The 25660-nt window shown below is 39.7% G+C and overlaps 1 protein-coding gene across 1 annotated transcript in view; it reads left to right on the top strand.

Annotated features, from left to right (window-relative positions):
- The window catches only part of HSF2BP (heat shock transcription factor 2 binding protein), a 31354-nt gene extending 6154 nt beyond the window's left edge, over positions 1-25200 (top strand). The window contains exons 4-8 of the mRNA XM_010142327.1: positions 3063-3212; positions 7288-7426; positions 9563-9680; positions 16395-16498; positions 24992-25200. Of these exons, the coding sequence (XP_010140629.1) occupies positions 3063-3212; positions 7288-7426; positions 9563-9680; positions 16395-16498; positions 24992-25200 (720 nt within the window). The remainder of the gene's footprint in view (positions 1-3062; positions 3213-7287; positions 7427-9562; positions 9681-16394; positions 16499-24991) is intronic.
- The last annotated feature ends 460 nt before the right edge of the window (positions 25201-25660 follow it).

The following is a 25660-nucleotide window of genomic DNA, read 5'->3' as shown; positions in this document are numbered from 1 at the left end:
CGATAGCTATGTTCAGTAGTCAGCGGAAGCTCACTTAGTTGGGGTTCTACAGTAAACATCTGCCAGCCTTGGTATTGCACAAAGACAGATGAATCTGCAGAAATTATCACATTTTTGAAAAGGAATAAATGAAGAGTTCAGACATGCAGGTGTAGGGCACATCTGTGCGGACAAGTCGTTCTGGATTAAATTTGATGTGAATGTAAAGTATGACGGAATAGTTGTCTATCTGGATATCCCTTACTGCAAAACAAGTATCTTCTGGGACAGCTATTGGTGTTCGGCAATAGGTACTCATTCAGTTTTGCTGTGTACCCAGGTCTGTAGTTGTATAAACATCCAGGGTGAAATTTCTGTAAGATTTAATGTGCTACTTTAGATACTAATGAATTAAGTCCCACCTTCTATTTGTGGCGGGTCATTTAGGTTTGTGATTCTTTTTGGATTAAGGTTTTACTTAAAGCATGGATAGTTTGCTAAGAGTGGTTGTTGTCTTGGTGTTCCTGATCAAAGCTCTTCTCTTCATGTCTTTGCTATTGTGCAGTATAGACTGGTTGTCTAAATGGCTTCGTCCCATGTCACAAAGGTGTGTTTTAGTGGATGTTGCTTATGTATGTTATGAAATCCTTTAGCTCTTCAGGATAAAAGAAGATGGTGCTTGTACATGTGTGATTTTTTTTTTGTCCCTGTTAATCACTTGGCATGGTGTTTTTCATCTGGTTGCTGTTCTGCTATAGTTTCTGAGTTACTTTCTACATACTTCTGAAGGAAAAGGAAATGATTCACTGAAACAAACAAGTGCATTTTCTAGTTGAGCAGTGCCCTTTTCTTAGGGCATTATAAATCAGCATTTTGCATTTGAAAATTTCTGTGCAGTGCTGTATCCCTGATAAGGGAATTGCCACGCTCCCTAAACCTGAACAAAACTTGAAGTGCCCATGTTATTCCTGGCTAATGTTGTCTTTGTATGTCTTTTCCTAGTTACGAACTTAGGCACTGCTGTATTCTTGTGCCTTGTCCCTTTCCTGAAGATGGTGGTGTTGCATAACAGTGATTGCTTCGTGATGTGAACTCCTGAAGTGTTGTTTCCAGCGAGGTTATTTGCTTTTGCAGTCTCCGTTTATTTTCCTGGCTCTTGAATGTACTGTTTTGTTTTCCCTGCTTAGTACCTTTGTTCTGATTTGCTTTTGATCTATAAAAAAACCCTGGCATTTCTCATGCTGGCTTTGCATCCTTGTTGGGGGATCTAGCTTTGGTATTACAGAGTTTCATGTCTTACTGTTCAGTATTAGCATCCAAACACAATATGCAAATAAAATGTATTAGAAGATATACTTTTCTAAGACAAGGACAGCATGGAAAATTGAAACGGGCAATATAGGAGTTAGACAGGAATATGTCTGATGCATATGGTGATAGAAAAGCTTATAGGTCTGGTAGTGAGTTATGTAAAAGATAAAATTTGGCTAATTTGCTTAAAAATGATCGAAGTGTAAGAAATAAGAGACTTTTTCTGGGACTTCTATGCCTAGCGAATCCGCACCAAGTGTCAGTCTTTTGCATTTATTAAACTATAAGGTGAAAGAGACTCCAGAGAGTAAATACACACAGAAATCTGCTCGATAAATTTAATTTGAACTTTACAAATCATAGCCTGTGTGTTTGATGGCATGATAAAGCAATGCAAATCAGGCCATCAGGTATGATACAGAAGGCTAGGGAGCTAATTGATGACAAACACAGTGCAAGCAGCTTTGTACTGGTTGATATCATGTTACGTAAATTCTCAGATGAGTTTATGTTTCTGTACTTTTCAAACCCTCAGAAACACTGAGGTGGACCCCTAAAATGGCAAGATACTTGTTTTTAAATCTTGATGGGAAAACATGGTTGAAAGTTTCGTTCTGCTTACTTGCTTTCAAAATTGACATAGGAAAGACTTCTTGTTTCCCCAGTCTTCATCCTGACAGCTGAATGTGCAGGGCTGAGGAGGGTGCTTTCTGTGGGGAATCTGACAGTCTTATGCCCACAAAATGGTCAGAGCAAGATCCTTCTGTTCTTTTGACACCATGTGATCTGTGATTCTCCCTCTGTCATTTAATACTTGAGTTAGCATTATTTTCCTTGATTGGCCTTTATCTTTCCCTGCAGCACTCTCTATTACACCCTACTCGGAGTTAGCAGGGAGCCCTCACCCACTCTGATAGACCACAGGCTGTGGTATCCCTGCCTTCATCTCACTGTTTGCACTAAGCGAGAAGTGCAGCAGCTTTGCTATCCCTGTGGCAGTTGGGAGGGAGCCAGTGAGACCTAGAAACATACCTAATCTAATGGTACTCTTCTGGCCAACTTCTCGTGTGACTGGAAAAAAGTATTGCCAAATCAGAATTATGTCCCGGTTGTGTTGGATTGCTCTGTTCTCTATGCTTTGTGGCAAGGACCATTGAGGACCTCACTGAGGTGATGGGTGCACGATGCTGCCTGGGCTTTCTTAGTGTGAAAGGCCCTCTAAACTGCAAATCTTAGGTGTGTTTTCTCCAGGGATTCTCTGTTACTTAGGCACTGCTGATCAGGAATATGCCAATAGAAAAAAGTTGGAAGAGACAACAGTATATAGATATCCAGCAACTCTGCCACATTGGCTAAGGCAGAAGTCTGTTTTGAAAAACAAAACCACCTCCCTCCCTAAGAGATGTTTCCAGTATCTTTTGTAAGGTGTCTGGAAAGGCTGACCTCTGATGCTGAAATCCCTTGTCTCTAAAAGAGGTGTGTAGCTATTTGCTTAGGAGGCGTAGAGTCTCCTGTCAGACTTCTCAAGGTGCCACTCTGTCTCAGTGGGTCGTTTGGCTTGACCTTGTGAACAGGCTTCTGGTTACTGTCAGCCTCCAAGATGTACTTAGATATAGCTAAGGGCAGAAGGTATGTATCTGCAACTGCTGTGAGTTTGCTACTCTCACCTCCCCCCCATTTCATATATGGCCGTGATGGTGTTCTGTACCTTAGTCTAGAAATATGTTTTGGCTGACATGAAGTGAAACCAAAATTTCCTTATGCTATTTCAGGAGAAACTAAACCTCCGCCAGCAGCTGAATGAGGCCAAGCAGCAGCTCCTGCAGCAAGCAGAGTATTGCACAGAAATGGGTGCAGCGGTGTGCACATTGTTGTGGGGTGTATCTAGCAATGAGGAAGCTGTTAAAACCATTCTAGGAGGAGTAAGTATGGCAGGAGAGTACTTCCTGGTGGTAATGCTGTTAGGCCTTCAAAATAAGGACCTTGCTCTGTAGCATACTTCAATATAAGGATGTATTTCAGAAACTAATTGGACAACAAATACGTTTTCTGAATTGTATATTCTTTGGGAACCATCCATTCTCATATAAGCAATGTTGGAACTGTGAAGTGATATGAAGCAGGCTGGGAATAAATGCAGTAATTAATTTCTGTGTTACCAAAGGATTACCTGTTTTCCACCACACAGTTACACTGGAAGCAAGGATACAGCTAGCACAATGTAGATATCTTTGCTAGCCAACAGAAGAAGAAAATAATTCTTGTCATGTGCAGCAGCTTCCATGCCTGTAGAGAGCTTAGAAAAGCTATTTCCATGGGAGGAAGATAGTCCCATCAATTTTCAACTCCTTTAAATCTTTGTGCTGCCTTAATGTTTGCCATGAGTCTTGGAAATTTAGAGAGTCTAGCTGTGTTTACTAGTGAATCTTAAATGTTCAGTGTGGTATATGGACAGGTAGCTTATTTGAAAAAAAAATGAAAACAATAATGGTTAAAGACAACAGTAATATTACAACTAACACAGTTTCACTGCCAAGTGCAGCTGATGGAATTAGGAGGGATCAGAGGAACAAGCTTGATAAAAATATGATTTTCAGTCTTGTCACAGCCAACAATTCAAAAGAAGGAATTGTGTTTAATCTGAGTGAACTGATGCCACAGTTTCTTCTGGCCTGGTTTTTCAGCAGCATGATGAACAGCTGAGTGAATAGGATCAGTTTGTTGTAGTAAGTGGTAAACTAGCATGTTTGTAAGAATACAATAAAAGTACAATTATAACTTTATATTGGATATTAGCAAGCTATTCACTGATACCTCTTGGTGATAACTTCTAATGATTCAAGATCAAAGCAGCAGCAGTTACTAGGGAAAAACAGTCTGTAAAAACATTGTATAAAGCAGTTAAAATAAAAAAGAGGCATGTGGGTACTACAGAGCCCCCACATAGCAACAAAAACAGTATAAAATTACGTTCCGTATTTTCAGAGCCGCTTTTAACTGTAGGAGTCAACAATATTTAGTGACTAGCCATTGTTATTTGACTTGTGGAGCAGTATTGAAATGGTAGGTTTCCCACAAACGATGATTTGTATAAGGGTAAAAAGCCCAAGTGTGAAGATGCAATACTTCTGTTTCTAGGTTTGTCTGAAACGCACAATACTTCTACTATAGTAATTCCCAGTGATCATTAGAGCCCACTGAACTGCTACAGTTCTTGTGAAGGTCATAGCAACATTTTTGGGCATCATTTGCTTGTGATGGTGTAACGTAACAACAAGAAACGTGCCTGGATTTGACACAAGACTACTAGGAAAAACATAAGCAGATTGTATGAAATTGCGTCAACCACAGATTACAACTGGCAGTGAGTCAAGTTATTAAAAGATGATGGAGATTTTTCATACAAAGTTTTGGGTTTGGGTTATTTTTGGACAAGTTGTACAACCTGTAGCATCTTCACTCCCTCCCCACCGAGAAGGTGCTGTGAACTACAGAAATGTAGAAGAACATCAAGAGTGCTTTGAAACTGTTCTCTTATTTGAGCACGTAGGGCAGGTGACATCAATTCAAAATCATTTTATGCCTTAGGGTGCAGTGCTCAAGCTTTTTTCAGTCTTCACACAGATACAGAAGTAGGTCTTTAATGTAGTTCAGATTATAATATAGTGCAGATTGACTGAAATTGTGTTTGGGACCAATATACCATTTGTGTACATATGGGTTGGGAAAATCAAAACTCAAGCACCAAATTTGAAGTGTAACACGTAGTTTTCAAGGCAGTGGGGAGGAGATGCTTGCTGCCTCTGCTCATGCGTAACATTTGTAGAGAGAACTTGAAGAAACATTCAGAGAAGAAGCATGAGACAGTTTTCAAGGATGCCTACCTGCATGTGCCAAAAATACGTAAATTAATTCACATGAGATTGTTTTAGATGCCTTTCAAAAAACTTCAAGACATCCACATGACACGATTCACGTGGAAACACAAACTGAAGACTGGATTTCAGAACAACATCAAGGCTTGCTTCAGCTTGAGAAATTTGAATCCTGCAAGGTGGTCTGCTATTTCAGTTATCCGCTATGGTGACAAATGGCTTCAAATTTTGTGGCAGCAGTTTTGCTCATTAACTGATGTTTTCATGCAGGAGTTACTTGGATAGCAAAGGGTTCATTGCACCTGAGCTCAAGCACTGTAAGGGCTGCTCTCAGAACTGTGTTTATCTCAGTGTCTGAGGGTGAGACATTCTTCAGTCCTGTGAAAATACTGTCAAGCTAAGAAGAGACTGCACGGAGTATGTAATGTTTGCTATTTATAAACTTGGTGGTCTCTGCTGCAGGTCCTCAGAGCTCACCACTAGTTAGTTAATGGCTCATTGGAAAGAGGATTCAGCAGAGGGGACGCCAGTGACACCTCAAGAAACTGGCAAATGGAAGATTTTACTTGTTTTCTGTGCAACATAACTAATTGGTTTGCTTAGTACTCTACTATTTACCCGTGTGAATACCCATGTGAAATTTTCATAATAGCTTATACTGGTCTGTTATAGTAGGCTTTCTTCATTTTCTCCATTTTTCTCTCACACCCTCTGGTTCTTGAACTAGTCACAGCTTGTGTTAAAATTGGCATCTTTGAGATGTGATGTCCGTATAAATATAGAAAGGTACATACAGCACATGCAGAAGTGCACTTTTTTCCCATTCTCTTTCCCCGCGATCCTTTCATTCCTGTTATTCTGGGACCATAGTATCTTTTGTGAAGATAATGAGCATTGGCTGGCCCTGCCTTTTACACCCTGTTGATGTAGTCACCCCACAGGATGTTTGATGTGGTGAATGTGCAGCAGTGGAGGAATAAATAAGTGTTAGCATTAGCTCTGACATATTGTGAAAGCAGTAATTTTGACAAAATATTAAAATTATCAGTCACTTAGCAAAATGAATAAAAGAAATTCAGGTTTTTCATGGACTGTCCCTTTTGGTTAGTACTGGAAATGACTAAAAGTTTCATCTGCTTCATGAAGCAGCTGGCAAAATCATTAGATGCTGGGAAACCTGGCATTATGGACTTTCTGCTATGCTATTTTAGTTATGAAAACCAGCATCCTTTGTGTGAAATAGTGTTTCAGATTTATTAGTAAAGTATTAGTAATCAGAATTATTAATAAATGGAAACAGTTCTCTCTTTCTTGTGGACTCTGTCTGCAACTCTGAGCAGACTCTTTGACCTGCCCTGAGCTTCATACCAGGTTCCTCCAAGATATCCCCAAAATGGAGCAGTATTCGAGCTGCGTAACATAATTATGGGCTGTACCCCTGTTTGTACACTCTGGCGTGACAATCATCTTTCTCTTGTGCCTTTGCTGACTTAAGTTCAACCTGAGACCCAGGAGGGTCTATTTCATTTCCTAAAGAACTTCTACCTAGCCCATTGTTCTTCATCCTGTATTGATCAATTAATGAGTCCTGCCTGTTAGGATCCAATTGAATTCTGCTTTTTTTTCTGGGCATTTCATTGGTTTTCTTAGAAAATTCATGTCAAGTCACGGTCAGGCTGCTCTGTAGTCTTCAGCTGGATAGGATTTTGACAAACGCTGCTGTAGTAGCCCAGGTAAATGTGAAACACCTGGTGCAGCTATTGCAGAGCAAACAGATAATATCCTCACTTTTGAAAATAAGCTTTAGTTCTGCTGTTTGAGATATATTATTGTTTAGGACTTTAGAGGTTTAAGGTTTAGATTTACGGTTCAAGAGATTAATATGCAATGGTTTAGTTTTATAAATAAATGTAGCATTAAGTTGTTTCCCATTTTCTTCTGAGGTAGTGGTTTCGAATATTTGGGGATCAGACATATCACTTAGTGCATGCCTGCTGTTTTCTGTTGGGTTTTGATGTAACTGGATGTTTTAGTAACTTTGAAGATTGTCCAATTTTAGTGTAGCATCTAATAATCATATTGCTATAGCATGTATAATTTTTTTTCTCTTCCGTGCTTGCAGAGTAAAGCAGTAAAGTTTTTCACAATTACTGCACAGACTATGGAGAGCTTTGTGAAGTCATTAAGTGAAGACATGAAACAGCAAGATTTGGATTCTGATGAAAATCAGTTTGTCTTAGCTTTGGCAGGGATTGTAACAAGTAAGTTAATGTTATCCCTCAGAATAGCATTCTTTGTGTACTGGAAATTTTGGTATTACCTTATGTGTGCTACAGTAAATACAGCTTTTCAAAGCCAGGTATGCAACCAATGTCTCTATCTTGGGTGACTTCCTAGTCTTCTAACATTCTAGCAGATTTTGTCATTGACACTTCTGCGAGGCATTGTACTGTCTGTGACACAGTTAAGGATTAGGTGGGTAATCCTTAACCCACCACTCAGTGAGTTCTGAAATTTCCTGACACGTTCGTTCAATCTAGAGTAAAACAAGCGCCATACTGCTAGTCTTGTACGTTCACCTTAGTTTGTAAATGTCAAGCAGTTTACTTCCTGAATCGCCAGTAATGCTAACTGCTTCAAGATGTGTGAATTGCAGATGATGCTAGTAGATCAGACCCATCTTGAAGTATGTGCTCAGCGTTTTGAAACTGCTTAAGAATTTTGTGCTGTCAGATGGACTGCACCTTCTCTGTCCTGAGTCTATAGTGCTAAGAGAAGTAAAAAGTAGTAAACCTGATTTCCATACTAAATGTTTATTTTCTGGGATCAGAAAATAAGTAGGAAGCCACAGATCTATCCTTGGCTTGGTAGGCTGTGAGAACTGGGGTTGATACGTCATCTGTGGTTTTGTGAAACTATGCAACTGTCAAAACATGAAAAGATGTTTAAAAACATCATGCAAGAGAGATGAAACAGTGGCTATTTATACAAATAAGTGAATCTTGCATTAATAGCTTTTTTGAATGTGTGATTTTAGGAGTGGTGCCATTCAAAATTGTAATAAAAATCAGTATGATGCATTACTCCACTGTAGCAAGGCAGAATCCAGTTCTTGCCAGTTGCTTCATTGAAACCAAAACAAACCTGAAAAAGCATTGCATAAGTAAAGTCTGAACAAAGAAGATGTTTAAAGGCTGGAAGTGAGGGTTGTTGGGGCTCTACCTGAGGAGCAATCAGGAAGGTGGAACGAAATCTTGCTTCACTGGAAAAATTTGTATCAGCTTCAGTGAATGTGAAATTACCAAGATTTGTGTCTTTATCTCTGTAATTTGGGAAAGGAGGTTGCTGAAACTCAAATGCGATAAAGGATACAGTCAGTCGGATGATGTAGGAGGTACAAGTTTAATCCTCCTAGTTACACCATAAAGTAGTATTACACTAGAAAGCAGTATTAAAAGAACGCTGAGGAGGTGGTCATGAAGTGCCAAGTATTCAGAAGTTAGAAACCACCAGAACTGAAGTTCTCAGTGCAGTGATAACATAGCCCAGCGTGCACAAACGTTGTCATGTCTTTAATTATATGCTGTCCCTGTAGTACCTCTGCTTATTCAGAGGTTAGAAAAGGCATCGCCATGTATGTATGTAGGAGAGAGAACCTGAGGCCGCGTGAAAGCGGAAGAGCTGTATCATGCAGCGGATCCCTAAGCTTGCCCTGAATGGGAAGCCAGGGAACTGGGTTCTGTTACTAGTTAAATACACCATGCTTCATGCGTTACAGGAGGCTTGGCCAATTGCATAGTACAAAGAAGCTTGGGTTGCTGGATGATACCTATAAGGATACCTTATTCCATAAGGATGCCATAAAGTGTGGGGCAAGTGTAACGGAAAATACTAAAGGAGAGTCTGTTTTGGGGCAGTAGTCTTTGGAAACATTTTTACCTTTTGGTTTGTGAGTGAATAACGCAGCGCTTGCAGAGAGGTAGGAGAAGAGTTTTTGAGTAGGTATCCACAGGAGTTTTGGTTGTGTGTCTGGTGTATTGGATTGCACAATTGTAAAACAATCTACAGTCTCATTTCTTGAAAGTGGACGTGTAGTGGCCATCTTTTCTTCATTCCCACATCATTTGTGGATGAATCCAACCTTTTTTTTCATACTTCCCAGTGTTACTCTAGGATACTGGCTGTGCTTGAATAAATATTTTAATTACCAAAGTAGAATTATAAAGGTATAATTTGCTGCTTCAGTATTTGCTATGTAGATGAATATAGTTTGAAGTTTACATAGATGCCATAGTTCATTCTTCACAGCTGTCATATCTTTTTAATGGTCCTGATAATTAGCATAAACTTTTGTTTGAAACATGATTTTTATGGTGATGTTTTGTGTTCTTTCACAGATGTGGCTGCACTGGCTTGTGGGCGTGAGTTCTTGGTTAGTTCAAGTCGTGAATTACTGGACACAATGATACACCTCCTGGGAGACTTGAAGCCAGGACTCTGTACCAAGTTTAAAGTGTATGATGACTTTTATTTTTCCTTTCAAATGAAATGCATTATCTTGCAGTGTTGGTCACAGTGAGGACAGTAGTTTTTCCATCCTCCCATTATTTCCTTTCCTGGAGAGGAAACATAATTTTCGTAGACTCTTCTCACAGTAGCATTCCTTGCAAATATACCAAGGCTACAAGGCTAGTTTCATCCACGTTTTGTGTCTCTGCGACAGTCTCTTAATCACCATAAGATCGTAGACATGAGCAGAGATGTGCTCTTCTGCCTTAGGAGGGGCTTGTGAGTTGAGGGTCAGATAAGAAAGCTGTGAGATGAGGTTTTAAAACAGAGAGGATGTGGGAAATGTGAACTCATATTTATTCCCTTCCAATATGAAGACTGTAAAATGCTACATCTGCTTACTGAAGAAATTGAGTTACCTATCTGCTAATAGCAAGAATTAAATTAGCTTATGCTACTTAGTAGCCAGAAGCACCATGCACTCAGGTTTTTAAAAGGTAATGTCTATAAAGGGACCTTATGATACGGCGTTCTAAAGAAAAGGCCATGTTACACAGTTCGGAAGCTGGAAAAGTTGTAGTTCCCAGGTGATGGAGTGTTTAAATAAATTGTTGTCTTTGCCTTTTTCTCAGAGCTGTTACAAGCTGAGTATATATGGCCTTGACCAAGCAAATTAACAAGTACTTGCACATCCGCTAAGCCGTGGGCACTTATCCTGTACACCTGGTTAATTTGTTCATGAGGATGGCTTTATTAAACCAGTGAGGTATTTTTTTCATAAATGGGACGCACACATGCACTAAGAATTCTTACCCAAGTCAGCTGTCACAGCTCAGCTGACAGACTGCAACCCTGACAGCCACAGTAACTTGACTGCATCCATGCACACCTATAGGCAGGTTGTATGTGATAGCCATGAAATCAGGCTTGGTCTTAACTTTGCATAGGTTTTATCTTGCCTAACCTCAGCTATGAGAAAGCTAGATGTCAAGTGTCTGCTAACTGTCTGGGCTCCTTCCCACAGTCAGTGCAAGGAGATGGTGCTGTCAGATGATTGCTTGCTCATTCCATGTTAGGGGGAATGAGTTGCCCTCTGAAGATGCTTGCCTTTCTCCGTTGAGTAGCCTGTCCTGTAGGTAGTGGTTAGATACTTGAATTCAGTCATTTACAGCGTTTCCCAAATGTTGGTCTTGAAGATCAGCACTCAAAACAGTATAGTTTACTCTTGAAACACCGGGCTTTTCTTGTAAAGCCCCAAATAAAAGATTTGTATGAGAATCTCAATTTAAGAAAGAAAAGGTAATTCATGCTTTCATGTATCTAACGAAGAAAACCCCAAACCATGGAAAGAGGACCTATGCTGTTTCAAAATTTGTACAGAAAAAAAAAAAAAAACACGGGAGGACTTTATTTTGAGAGGAGGAGGGAGAAGAAAGTATTCTTAAACATACACTGAATTTCCAGAGAAATCTATGTTATGGATCCAGATAAATTATTTGTTATCATTTCAGATTGTATTAATGTAATTGGACAATGTAATTGGATTTGAGGATCTTTCTTTTCAATTTTATATTTTGGGTGTTTTTTTAAATTATATTTCAAAATCTGCTTTCTTTGCAGAAGAATTACATATGGTGATATAAACTTGGCCGCCATACAGCAGCACTGATAAAATATGCATGAAACAATCCCATGAAGTGGTTAGGGATTCAACAGGGACCAGCCTCCTAGGCTAACAAATTGAGTAAAGCTTAAAAAAGAGGTTGCTCAAGGTATTTGATAAGTGAGAAATATTATGCATATATTACTATAGCTTAAATTCAGTGCAGTGATATTGTTGGTTCTGTGGAACATCAGAAAACAATTTTTTTTTCTTACTCTGAACTTCCATTTGATGAAGAGATGCTGTATTATGATATTAGAGCAAATTCTTCATGGCCATGTCATGGAACGAGGGATCCTAATTTGCTCAAATGTTCTAGTGCAAATGTTTTCCCTGTATTTGTCTTTCATGTCCATGGCCAGGTTCCTTTTTGTGTACAAGCTCCCTACGCATCTTGTCACTCTTCAGTTCTTAAAACCTATTACCAACACTAGATCTCTTTCCTGTCCTTTTGGAGAATTTTATACTCTCCCAGCCCAGCAAAGAAGGGGTTTGAGGGTTGGTTGGTTGGTTTGTTTTAAAATTGTTCTCTTCATGTAAAATTTTTTAGCTGCCTGTTAATCTTAAGTAATAATTTCATAAGCAGAGGTGTCAGAAGAACTCCCTTTTCTCACTACTGTAAGAAACTTAACTACAAAATGAAAGACAGTTCTGAGATACAGATGCAATAGCATAAAGCGAAGCAAAATTTCTAAGTTATTTATAGATGGACTCTGGAGTCATCATAAATAACATTTACATACACACACTTGTATACAGACAGACAAATTTTTAAAACTTTATCTTATGGATGAAAATGTCTGCATGTTATTTTGGAAGTGCAATGTGTTTTTTTCTCAAAATATCACTGTGGTATTATATGGAAGGACGTGATCATCTTAAAGCACATTTTTTCTTTAACTTATTAAATTTTATTATTTTCAAGATTTGTCCTTTGCTCAGTTTTAGGGTTTTACAATTCTTTTCTTGCTTTTATTTTCAAAAATATTTTTCTTTATTTTCTGAGAATAAAGAAAATGAGTCTAAATAAAAAATTTACATGGAAAAGCTGCCATTTGTTCCAGCTCTACTGCAATATCCGTTGTAGTCCATAAGTATGTAATAACTACATCCAAGGCATCTACATGAGTGCTGGGTCTGAAATCTCATTCCCTTTATGAAATAGCGGTGGTGTGAAAGATTTTAAGTTTTCTTCTCATTGGTATAGGGTTTGTTTAACATTCATAATTGTTAGGCAGTCAGTAAACATTTACACAATTGTTCATAGGTATAATTAAATTGTTAGGAATATTCAACTTCGCTTATGTAGCAGTTGAAAGTAGCCAGTAAAAATATGTACTTTAGTACATTTTATGTTCTAATCCCACGTATTAAATAGACAAGAAGGGGCTTTAGCTGTGCTTTTAGATCTAGATTTTAAAGAAACCATTGACAGATACAGTAGTACAAGATGCTAATTAAATTTGGCTTGTCTAAATAGGAAGGCTATGAAGTACATAATTAAAAAGCCCTCCACTTTAAAAAAACCCCCAAAGTATTGTTTATCCAGTAATTATGTGTGTCATGTTTGCTTCAGTAAGCACTTTTGCAATAATTATTGCAAAAAATACTCATTAGAATGTGCAAGTACTAGAGGTGAACGTTGTATAAAGGGCCTGGAAATGCTTCTGTGCTGTGCTCAGGTGAGTGAGTTTAATTAGTAGTAATGTGCTACTACAGTGGTTTGTGGGCTGCTTTTGTCTTCTCCTGACATTCCAAAACCACAGCACTTCCCTAGATCACCTCCACCAGACCCTTTTGTGTGCACAAAGCAAACAAGTGAAGTAAAAATACAAACATAGGAGTATCTTTTTACATCACTTTATTTCTAACTACAAATGTCAAACAGGGTGGAAGGGTAGAAGTCTTTGTCAAGAAACGTTAACACTTTCTATTATAAAACACTGATTTATCGATCATTCTCATTCTGGCTGTTTATAGGTAATTATGGCTGTGCTCCTTTGAAGGGGCTTGGGCTCTGGAGGCCAAGTCAGAGCTGCAGAGGCTGTAAGAAAAGGAGCACGCAGGCTTTACAAGCTGCAATTTCAGTTCCACGGCACTCCTCGCTGCTTGTCAGTGGACACTGATGCAGTAGATTTAGTAATCTACTATTTCATCTCTCTACTGCTTAAGAGCCTGAGAGATCGAACTCATGGTGGTGTGGTGCATAATATAAGTTATGCCTCTTACAACTCAGTTCAGCTGGCAGTGGGTTTCTCTCCTGCTTTCTGAAGGTATGCACGGAGAGTGTCTGAAAGTCTGCCGGTGGCAGAGTAACTTGAGCCATGAGACTCCGATGTGAGGTGTGAAGTCCATTCGGAATAACATTATTTCCCTTTTTTTTTTGGTAAATGGTGTCAGTGCAGGGACAGGCAGGTTTATTGCAGTCACGTGAGGTAGCAGCTGCCAAGCTGGCTCCGGAGCGGAGTAAAACATTCCAGCCCCTTCCTGTTTCTCTGTAATTGTTTTCTATGCAACCTGGCACCCAGCAGCATGTGGATGTGATGACATGTTCCATAATGCTATAGGAGCCCTGCTCATTCATCTTCCCTTTTCATTGTCCGAAGATTGACTTGAGTCAATCTTCAAAGAAATAAAATAAAATGTAATAGCATCCATAGCACACCATAAAGTGCACTAGTGCCCTGTCCTCCTAGCTACCCCACAGCTATAAGGCTGATCTGCATAAAAGGCAGGAGAGGAGAACGTCACTAGAAGGGTGGAAGAATTTTTAAGACAAATTCTGACTCCAGAGTGTGGCTCTTTTTTCAGGAAATCAGGTGGCTCTTGTCTCAAAGTTCATAGGACAGCAGGAGATCTGATTCTGAATGAGGGTGAGCATTAGTTTGTCTTGTTAATGTCAGTGGGGATTTTTTTTCTGAATGCTTTCTGCTTTTGAGTATCAGGGCCCATTCCTACTGGAAGTTAGAAGAAAATTGAAATAATTTGCATTAAGCTCACAGAGACTCTGCGTAGCTGAAAAAGAAGGTTTTATCCACCGAACCCATTAAAAACTTGTATCAGCAATGTGGAAGACGGTGTAACAGCATCCACATCAAGTATTTGAAAGCAGAATTTAGTTCAGTGGAAACTGCAGGAGATTTAATCCCGATGAAATGCTCTGCATTGAGTATTAGTGATTGTTCTGGATAGCTTTAGAAAGGGAGTCTCATTTTGAGCCCCAAGCTACCATACTCGTCTGACAGTTGAAAGTAAATTTTGACCCAGGCACTTTATCTGCATAAAGAGGCAAAACTGCCATTTCTGCATGCAGCTTCCTGTACCTTACAACATTACCTCAGCTCTGTCATGGCTAAGGCTGAAGCGGAACCTGTAGTCAAACCCAGTTTCCATGATGGGTACCAGATCTTGCAGGTTACTGATCTTACTTAGGTTTTTCATGTTTGCAGTAACTTCAGTGTGAGCTGCAGTGGGAGAAGCTAGTGGGATCGTCAGGCTAGAACGGGCTTTTAAAAGACAGGGCCTTTTCCAGCCTATCTGGTTTCCTCTCTGTAGAAAAGTTGAGACTGGTTTATTTATACCCTGTTATGTATGCAGCCCCAAAATCACTAAAGAATTTCCTATTTTAGGAGGACAATAAATTAGGAAATACTGTTTTTGGAAGCTTTTGAAATTGTGGCTGAAATGAATGTATACTTATCTGTGTTTTTATTTTGTCATTTATGGGCATGCAAGGGACGGTCTTGGTTTCAGTTTGTCAGAGATCTCATCTTAGGGGGTTTTTTTGATGCTCGATTAAGGAAATGTTTTCTAGCTGCCAGGCCATAGACCTTCTTTGTTACCTGGAAGACAGGTTATGAGTTCTGTCCTCCTTCAACATCAGTGACCATAATAAAAGACCAAAAGTAATCAACTTCTGGGAAAAAGAAAAAAAGGAAAAAGAAAAAAAGAAATATGTCTTTGAGTAGATCCAAATCTGGATCTACTTCCAAAGCCGGAACAGCTTTGAGGAGGTGCAGGTGAGAGTACCATTTGGCCTCGGTTACCCTGGTGTTGATCTATGCTAAGACAAGAGCATGGTTTACAGCCAAATTGAATTTCAGTGTTACTGACTAAAAAAAAAAAACAAAACCAAAAACTACTTGTATTTTGAACGTAATCAATCTGTGTTCCAGAAGACAGTAAATAAGAAAGTCCATGATGGCATTTTTTAAGAGACGAATGTTTTTTCACAGTAGGGTCTTACTCAGTGGCCCAGATAGCGTGGCTCCGCCTGACTGTGAGGGCTGGAGAGCAGGCAGAACAAGCTGGTTCTCTGCCTTGCACACCCATCGCAGAAGGGATTAGGCTAGCTGAGCTGGGACTGCTAAGACCTTCCTTTTCTCTCCTTCAGACCCAACCCCTTCTTCCAAGTGCTTCTGTAGGCACAGTAACTTCTCCTGCCAGCGGAGAGAGGCTGCACTGGTGTTTGCTGGACGCTGCCAATGTATTGCACCTGTTCCCACTGGCAGGAGGAACAGGAGGATGCTTGAAAGAGGATGGTGTAAGCAATGTGTCTGAGCTGGCTGGAGGGTCGGTGCACAGAAAGGCTGGTGTTGCACAACTGATGGAGCAGAGACTTCCTTTGACATGATTTTCAGTACTCATTATAATATCATTATACAGCAAGACTGTACTTGCTTTCTGTGTTTCCTGGTGGCCCTTTGATTTCCCGGGGCAAACAGCTTATTTGAGCCCAGTGGGGATTTTCGGTAAAAAAGCTTTATTGTATAGGTTGGGTGGTCACATAAGGCCGAGTTCTAGTTTTGCACATTTCATGTAATGAATCTCATGGAGTTTAGGATGTTTGTCCACCTGTTCAAAATACATAATTTAACAGTAGAGACAAGGTTGTGCACAACATTGCTTGTATATAATTTGAGACTTGTCTCTTTTACCAAAATATAAATTATTACAATAGGCTTCTGCATCAGTACGTGCTTGGCATAAACAGCAAAAGATGAGAAAACATACAGAGAAATCAAAGGACATAATATCTTTTTTTCTTTCAATTCTAGGCTAATGCTAATGTCGCTTTACAATGTGAGTATCAACTTGAAAGGCTTGAAGTACATCAGTGAAAGTCCAGGTTTTATTCCTTTGCTTTGGTGGCTATTGGATGGTAAGTTGCTCCAAGAACCCTGTGAATTGTGACTTTGGGCTTGTAGATTGGCAAGAGGTGTTGCAAATAACAAAACAGATGTTTATGTCTGTAACCTGATTATGTATAGCTTTTGTCAGATTAAACAAAAAGGGCAAACAGTTAGAAAGAGAAGATATGCATTTCCCACAGTATTTTTGGCCCTGTGTGTAATATTCCATTAATCTAAAATGTATGGATGGTAGAATTGAAAGTAGGGAGTATGAAATGGGTTTTAAAAACCCACCTGGATTTTCACATACCAACTTTAAAATAAATCCTGAGGGGAAACTATGTATCAGATCACTACTGTTTAACAAAAGAAGGTGTAATTGTGTTCTGAATGTTCTGGGGAAGAACCTCTGTAAGTACACTCAGCCATAGAAACGGTGACCTCTTCCTGCAGCTGAGGAGAGGCCTTGTGCTCTAATAGGATTTGGCTTGCAGGGCTTGAGTACTATTCCCAGCTTTGCCTTTGGCCAGTGCAGAACTTCAAGGACACCAAGGACTTCTGTTGCCACTGTCAGGTACGTGGGTGACATCAAGGCTCTGCTCTTTTGGAGGCTTCAAATCCCTGTGTAGGAGCCAGCAGAGACTGACGTTGTCAGTGTGCGTTGGACTTGGCTGGCAGCTGTGTGCACAGCTTGTAGAGGACAGCAGTAAGGACAGAGCCATGACAATGTCCTGCCTGTGAACTGCTCCTAGAGTTGCTCTGTCTTGGTGCCCTCGAGGTTTTGTAGCTTGTCCGTGAGAAGATTTTGGTGTGCAGGTCATAGGACTGGGGAGGTTGGTCACCTCAACACTCTGTGCTGCTATGCAAAACCACGTTATAATACAACCAGTAAAGACTAACAGCATTTAGAGAGAGTGAGGTTCTATCTACTTTTTCAAGGAATTAATTTCATATTGAAGTTTTGGAAAAGCTTTGATTTGGGATGGTAAGCTGGAAACTACTTGTATTGCTTACGGTTCCCTCAGCTATTTTACAGAAAATGTAGGTACATGTGCTTTTCACATGATAATTTACTGCTCTCCTGAGATCTCAGAAAATCAAGTAATCCTTGTAAGACTGTTGGAAATCACCCAATCTATAGTTTGAAGTTTTTTTAATATAGTTTGAGAAAAATTATATTCTCAGAGAACTCCATATACATGGTCCTTTGTTCTGTTATGGTTAGAAATTTAACAGATGTTAGTCCAGATTTTCCTTTTACTTTATGTTTGGCTAACAATATACATAAGCTGTTGTTCCAGGGGAAAAAAAATCCAAACCCAAAACACCCTCAAAAACCTGGTCTGAGTTCCCAAACATGCCCCTCTAAATGTTGTGATAAAACAAAGAAGTTAGTCGTTTGATGCATTCAATTGTTTGAAGAAGGCTTCTAGGTCCCATAAGAGGATGAAATGTGGCACAGCTGTAAATAATTTGCAGCTGCTAATGGAAATAAGAAATGGAAAGGCTACTCTGCATTTTGAAGGTGGTGTGTATGGCTGGATTGCAGAACGAAGGATGGGCACGGCTGGTTCCTTCACTTTTTGATAATAAATTTCTCCAGGTGCACCTAAGGAGGAAGATTCTTGGATAAACCACATCTGCTGGTTCAGATTTCTGACTTTAGAGGAAGTCTGCTAACTGTCAAGTTAGGTGGCTGAATAAGTTTGTATATCAGATGGGTGGTCAGATCCAAGACCTGATCTTATTCCTATGATATTTTGTATGAGATCTGTGGTTTTCTCTACATCTAATCTATTTCTAAGTGTTTCAACTTGCAAAACTCAGTAGCTTCCTCCCATTTTTGCTCCTCTCCTGTTTCTGTGGCCAGCATCTTCAGCTTTTGCTAGCCGTGATTGAGCCCATAAACACCTGGAGCTGCTACAGCATGAGGTCTTACAGTTTTTTCCATGCAACAGAGTAGAGCACTACATTCTGCTGGCAGGGTATCCTGTATATGCTGCCTTCCTCCAGGAAGCTTTTTCAAAGAGTGTTTTGATTAAGGCTCATGAGATGATTCAGCTTTCCACAGTTCTGTAAGCTTTTATCAGCATTCCCACTAAAGAGAGGCCCCAGAAATCGTCCTCTGAGTTTTTCTTAAGTATTTTCAGAAAATCATCCTGTTTGCTTTTCTGTCGACAATCTACAAGTGTCTGTGACCTCAGCCTATACGTCAAGGCCACTTTTCTCCCACTGGCTTGTCCGCATCTGATAAGTCCCTCAAATTTCTTCTCTGAAATCTCAGTGTCAGCCCTTCTTGTCCCCTGAAGAATGTCCTTCCCATTAAGTGAGGAGAGCAAATCATTAACTTGATTTTCTTTATTCCCCTTTGTTGTATCTGAAGCAAAGAGGGATTTGATTCAGGTTGTCTAGCAGGCTTTTTGACAAGAGAGAAATATGCCTTGACATTGAATACACAGATGGTAAGAGGAAGGAGTAAGAATCTGATAAAGATTTTTACTGGAGTAAGAACGTTAACAGCAAGCTGGGTTTGTCTGTGCTGCTGGCTTTGGAAAAGCTGTTATGACTTCATACTTGCTAACAAGAATTCTTAATAGCTCTTTCTGCTGGCGGCTATACTGATAATAGGAGAAGAACAAATGTTTGACACGCTTTTTGAAAGTAATGCGGATCTCTGTGGTTTTAGTACTTTGTGAGGTGGGTTTTTGTTTTTTTCTTACTGCCCTTTCAAACACTGTCTAAAAGGTGGGCACCCTTTAATAAGCAACACCAGTGACTGAAGAAGATACTCTGATAGCTTACATAGCTGTTGTATTCCTGTGTAGGTATCAGCTATGCCTACCCACACCTTCCCAGCCTGATGCCAGCATAAACCACGTGAATGATGACTCAGATTTCTGGCTGTGAAGCAGCTTGTGGGATCAGTAGAATTCTCTTCTTGTGGAGCACCATTTGTTTGCAGAGCAGCTGTTCCCGTCTTGGAGAAAATCAGTTTGCTCCATCAGCTGCTGACCCTTTGTTCATGTCTTGGCTAAAGGTTTCGCATAACTTTCAGATTTGAAGAAACCCTGACCTCAGCAATAGAAAAAGAAGTTACATAGTTTTGGGTAGATACCTACCTGAGATTTGTCAGTATTTTTTCTGGCACTTTGTAGATGCAATAAGACTGTAATGCTGTAATTCCCAAAGAGGTAGACTGGGACTTTTCTCTGCCAAGGATCTTTTGAAGAGTAAGAAGATGCAGTAAGCTCGGTTATTAATAATAAAGACTAGATTTATGTTTTTCATTTTTGGTCATACAGAACATCTACCAGCAAATGGGTGCTGGAGAAAATGGGTCTAAGCTCTTTTTTGTTTGTGTGGGTTTTTTGTTTTAGTTTGTTTTGGTGTTTTCAGTATCCTGTATCTTTATTTTGGTTTTTCTCAATTTTCCTTGAATGCAGTTAAGAAAAAAAAAGGCTTTCCTTGGATACACGAGAAATTGTGGAATTCAGAGAGGCTATGTCAGTGACATTTCTCATGTATAGCTGGGAAATTGGACCAGGTACTTCCTTAAACAAAAGACAACAAGAGAAGTATGACTAATTTTAGATCTTGCCCTTCAGTTTGCTCCATCACAGTTCCACACAGAAATCTAACCTTGTTTATCCAAATTCTTTGCAAATGACGGTCTCTATTATAAATACGTATATGAAGCACATTCTCATTTGGCTAATGCTGCCTGCAACCTTCAATATTTGCTTTTCATGACTAACCCCAAAGGTGTTTAATGCCTTATTTTTCTGTGTGAATTGGTTCTGGCTGTGAGCGTTCTTGAAAATTCAGGTTACTTGCATGGCATGTTATTTAAAAGACATCTGGACAAACAGAACACCCCTATTTATAAACTGGTATTAGTTTGAAAATAAATTTTCATTCATGAATCAAAACCTCAATTAGACTTTCAAATGCACAACAGTTTCATACTCTTCAGATTATGAAACTAGTCTTAAAAAGAGGATTGGCCTTCTTGCCCTGCAAGACCACATCCGTTTTCTTAAATGCAAAGATATCAGCTCTGACGCAGAAAGTCTCCGCACCAGAGTTAGCTGAGAGGCTGGAAGAGTGGCCAGGGAAGTCTCACCGAATATTTGCCCTTTTCCATACTCTTCTCTAAGCAGCTGCTGCAAATGATACTTGTGCAGACGGAACTCTGGCTGTGTGTGGTGTGGCTGTCCTTGCCATCTGAGCAGGAGTTTCTTGACTAATATGTCTGCTGTCTAACCGCAGACATATGCACACTGACATTCTGAGGAGCCAGCGTTTCTCCATTTGTGAATATATGCACCTGTCACTGTAAACCATTGGTTTGTTCTTGCATTGTCACTCTTATTCAGTAGCTACTGTAGAAATCCTCAGAAGCTCAAGCTAGGATTGATGGGAGCTGGATAACATATGTAACAGCTCACCCACAAATCTGCCAGTTGCAGAGTGATGTCTGTGCAAGCTGCTTTTACTCTCAGCCCCTAAATAGCAGTGAAGCAATTTGTTCCCAATTTGCCCTTTCAACCTGGACCCTGGGAGTCTTTCTCAAGTATTTCCCTGATATAAGCGTGACAAGCATGCATCCTTAGGAGAGTGGGGAATTCCGGTTAGCTGAACTCCATGGGAGAGCAGCCGCCTGGCCAGGGAGGAGACAGAAGAAGACCCAGCTGTTACACAGAAGCTGCAGCTCATGTGTTGTAAAGAGCATCTGTGTCCATAGAAATTGCCGCAGTAAAGCTGTCGTCTTTTCTGCCATGGCGTTCTCCCTGCTGCTACATTTCTTGTCTCCTCAGACCTATCAGCATTATACAAAAATGTCCAGAAAACTGCTGCTGTAGATACTGGCCCAGTTCTGCCAGCATTGGCAATGCAGAGAGATCTTAGTGTGGGGCAAGCTGTGGCCCTAGCTCTCTCCATTGGACATGCTGTGAATACAAGTAGTCTGACAAGTTCATAAAAAGGAAAGGTGGAGTGGCAGGTCACCCCTTCATGCTAAAATCAGACATTAATTGAATTGAATGACATTTACCACGGTAATATGAGGATTTTGAAGTATTCCGTTTGTGCATAGATATAGCTGCAAACAGCTTACTGGTAATAAATCTTGCATTCAGGTGGCCAGGGAATGGTATGGGCATGTGTATATCGAGTTCATACAACTCAGAGCCAATTGCAGATAAGCTGTTTAGCATTGATGTGATGCAATTCCTTAAACCCTGCTGCAGGGAACAGTTCATCTGAGAGCATGGTGCTAATGATAGATGTGACTAAAATCTGTCCACATTATCAGTTGCTTTTGTCACTGACTAAAAGCCAGTGACTTCAAACGGCAGTGCTGGCAGCTAGCAGAACGTCAGCAGACTCCAGCAGTTTCAACACGTTAAAATTGCATCAGCATTTTATGATGGCGGTAGCCTTACGCTACGCTTGTCATCTCTGACTGAGGCAAGCAGCTTGATTTCTTCCCCTGTTCCCCAGAAATAATGATTGTACTTTTGAAATTTTAGTTGGAAGAGATGTGTGTACTAGTTGTTGGGAGGATATGATGCATTGATTTGATTACAGCTAAAGGATTTTTTTGATCTTGTACAAACAAAATGTTACTCAGCTAGTGTAGAAATGACTAAATCTGGAAGGTATTGAAATAAACATAGTGCTGATTCCTTACATTTCTTCTGAGTATTCTTTAGACAGGGTTTTTAGAAAAAATCCCTAATGATACTGGAAAGGCAAGAGAAAGACTTCTAGGGTATGTTTTTTTAATCATCTTTGCTAAGAGGATTTATCCGTACTAAGTAGTTTTCTCATAACCGCATATAATCCTAAGGGAGTATATTTTAAGGCTTATGTATTTGTTTAACTTGAGGCATCTCAGAATACATGCAAAACGAAGGCAATCAGAGGTTAAATGCGTATTAAGTCATCTTCTCGTGCAGGATCATTTCCTTCCTTTGCTGTATGCCCAAGCGCCTAATCTGTCCTTCATTGGAGTGACTCAAGCCGATGAGCTTCCCTGGTTGCTCCTGGAGATTCTTCCTAGAACCTTTTTGCTCTTACTGGAAAATGTTTTTGCTCATCAAGCTGAAAAGCGTTTCCTGATGTCCTACAGATCCTAATTTTGTTAGCTCCCCTGCTAATGCTTCTTCCCTGATCAATTCTTTACTTTCTACAGCCTTTGAACACTTGCAGATAATAGTAATGCAGTTGCCTGTAACAGGATTATTAACAAAGCACTTTTCATCCAGGGATTTAAAACATCTTACATATATGAAGCTTCCCAGCAGTACTGCAAGCCATTAAAAGTATTAATGGCTTTATTTCATGGGGGAATAATGTCACACAGAGGAAGATTGTACTGAAGTACATATATTTAATTCCCCCAAACTTCTTTCTTCTTACCTTCTTGGGCTGTGGTTTGTTGGCGCTATTTCTGGTGAATAAACGTAGAATAATACTAAGTACAGAGAAAGGGGGCAGATGATATGTGCAGAGTTTGAACATTATATCCGGCAAAAAAAAAAGTAGGAATTAAAAAACCACTCTGGTAGGCAGGAAGACAAAAGTGGAAGGAATGAGAGGATGAATTCAAGGTGTTTAGTCATATTTTGATTAGGTCAGAGTAAATCTGAAAACCAAAACTTGCACCCAAGTTTTTTTTTGAAAGGTTTCACTGAAGTATCGCTGCCCAAGAAGCTGGACGTAAAGTCTTGCAGTCTGTGAGGCTGAGTTGCAGCTTTTCTCAGTGAATGATGACTACTCATCACTCAGCAAATTGCACCTGCAGGTACTGCTGGAGGTGATGATGGAAAGAGGCTCCTCAGAGCTTCAGCCCAGGTGGCAGGAATAGGAATGGTTGTGCTAAGGGTATGGCCACTTTTGCAGGGTGTGCAACGCTAATCGTTTTTTAAAATGCTGATTTGAATGTCTGAAGTTGTCCAATATGTGTGCCTAATAGCTGAGATTCTCATTGCACAGTAAATCAGCAAATGTATGTTATTGTTTGGTTTTGGGGCAATTTCTGTGTCCTCGGATTGTACCCCACTCTGCTAGTTTTCCAGGAGAAAGTAAAATTCCTTTAAGAGGTTTACACTTCAAATAGGGAAGAAGGTATGGTAGAAAAGATCTACGTGTCTCATTTATGATGGAAAATGGAGGAAGAGAGAAATGGCTTGTGGGTATAGAGCAGATGTCACAATCTTTAATATTGTACTTCAGCCATGTGCTAGTGGAAATTACTTAAATTCCCATTTCTGCAGCGAGTTTCGTGCTTAAAGCTATAGTCGTCTTCACATTCCATTTTCTCCCCTTTATGCTTTAATGAATAATTCTCCTTAGTCCTTTTTCAGGTCACCAGCGTTAGGTATTAAATAAGCCAGGAAAGGAAAGAACTTGCCTCAGCCCACCAAATGCACCCTTCAAACTCGGTACAGCATAGTTTATTGCTGCACTGCATTTATGATCCTTCAGTGAGATTTCGGTCTCTGTGGTGGTTTTGTGCACAAAGTGATCTGAATTAATTTTTCTTAACATTTCTGCACCATGTTTTATCAAAAGCTTGAGGAAGATGAGATATGCTAATGACAAACACATTAAAAATGCATGGCGCGTGGAACAAATAACTTCTTCAGCCATAAAAATATATTACACATTTTCAATTGGAATATGCAGAATAGAGAAGTGCAAAAATGGAGCTTTCTACCAGATGTTTTTGATAAAGCAGTGAACAACTAAATGCAAATGGACTGTTGTGAACGATTAAAATATAGTGCTCCTAATGTTTCAGTAATTAAGAATGCATCCTGTGTTTTTAACAGCAGAGTTATTTTATGTCTTCCTAACTTAAGTCAGTTGAAGGCTTTTGCTGCATTTCTCTGATGCATGCCTAAGCAGCAGTGCTTAGCTTCAGTACCCGTTTCAATTTTGTGTGGACTTAATTAAACACTTGGAAGGTTGATACATGGTTACCAGAAAGTTTTATAAAGGCTAATATTTTATTGAGCTTTGAAGAAATCCGAAGGCTTCTTTGAAAAGAAAATAAAGAAAAGCCTGGTGATTTAGTGCAGATTTGATTAGTTGGTCTGTTTGTTTAAGTCAAAACAGTCATGGGATATAGCTCATTCTGCTCTTAAATCGGATTGCATCCTATAGTACATCTTGGCTTCTGACTGGATAAATTCAAGTTGATAAATGCTGTAAATCAGGGAATTTTCAATATTTGAAGAACAAGGTTCTTCTCTTCTTTGAAGAGAAGGGTTCCTGGTTATCTCATCCTCCCAAACACTACCGAGCACAAGCTGCTCAGGAGGGCAAAGATGTTGTTTTCAGGTTCCTTCTAGAGTCAGCCAGCCAGCAAGCACCAAACAGGAGCTGTGAATTATGAAACATCACTTATTCCCTGTTTGCCTGGTGGGTCATGAGGAGTGGCGCTGTAGAGCTTTAACACTACTTTTTTGGACTTGCTTCTAATAAGCACTGGATTTTTTCCCTCCCACTTTTAGACCCAGATACAGAAGTTTGTCTTCATGCTCTGCGGCTCCTCCAGTCTGTGATTCTGGAGCCAGAAGTATTAGCCAAGACAGCCTCTGAGATGCGTGATACTTTGCCATTTCAGCGTATCATTGCACTGTCAAAGAGCCGCAATGCAGATCTGCAAACACTTGCAAAAGAACTACTTGAAGATCTTAAAATACTTGAGTATGAAGCATAGAAGAGTTCTATGACACCAAATGCTTACGTCTTTCCTAATTTTTATGCTGCAAGAGTTGTTGGAGATGGGCTTGACTGAAAAAAACTCTGGCTAAGGTCCTCTGACAAAATCCTTTTCAGAAATTAGGTAACCCTACTAAAATAATACTTGTGAAAACGTGCTGGGTTTTAGCTGCCCACATACAGTCTTGGGTGATGTGGTGGAGATGGGGCAGTCTTAGTTTCTTTGAGCAGGATTTTGTTGATAATGGGTTTCCAAAATGATCCAGGTTACATTGTCTGTATGCCATATATGGGGAACAAAGGAGTTTTCTCATTCATTGATAATAGGTAGTTTATTGCAGTGGTAAATAATTCTTTGAGTCCATCCTTAAGAATTATTGTACTCTAAGGAAAACTTTGTTGTTTTTCATAACCCTTCTGTATCAGAATGCATCCAAAGTTCTAGTTTTATTGTTGCT

Source organism: Buceros rhinoceros, unplaced genomic scaffold (assembly GCF_000710305.1).
Source record: "Buceros rhinoceros silvestris isolate BGI_N320 unplaced genomic scaffold, ASM71030v1 scaffold7898, whole genome shotgun sequence".
In the NCBI taxonomy this organism is placed as follows: domain Eukaryota; kingdom Metazoa; phylum Chordata; class Aves; order Bucerotiformes; family Bucerotidae; genus Buceros; species Buceros rhinoceros.
The sequence above is the reverse complement of the archived record's forward strand: the minus strand, read 5'-3'. Positions and strand labels throughout refer to the sequence as shown.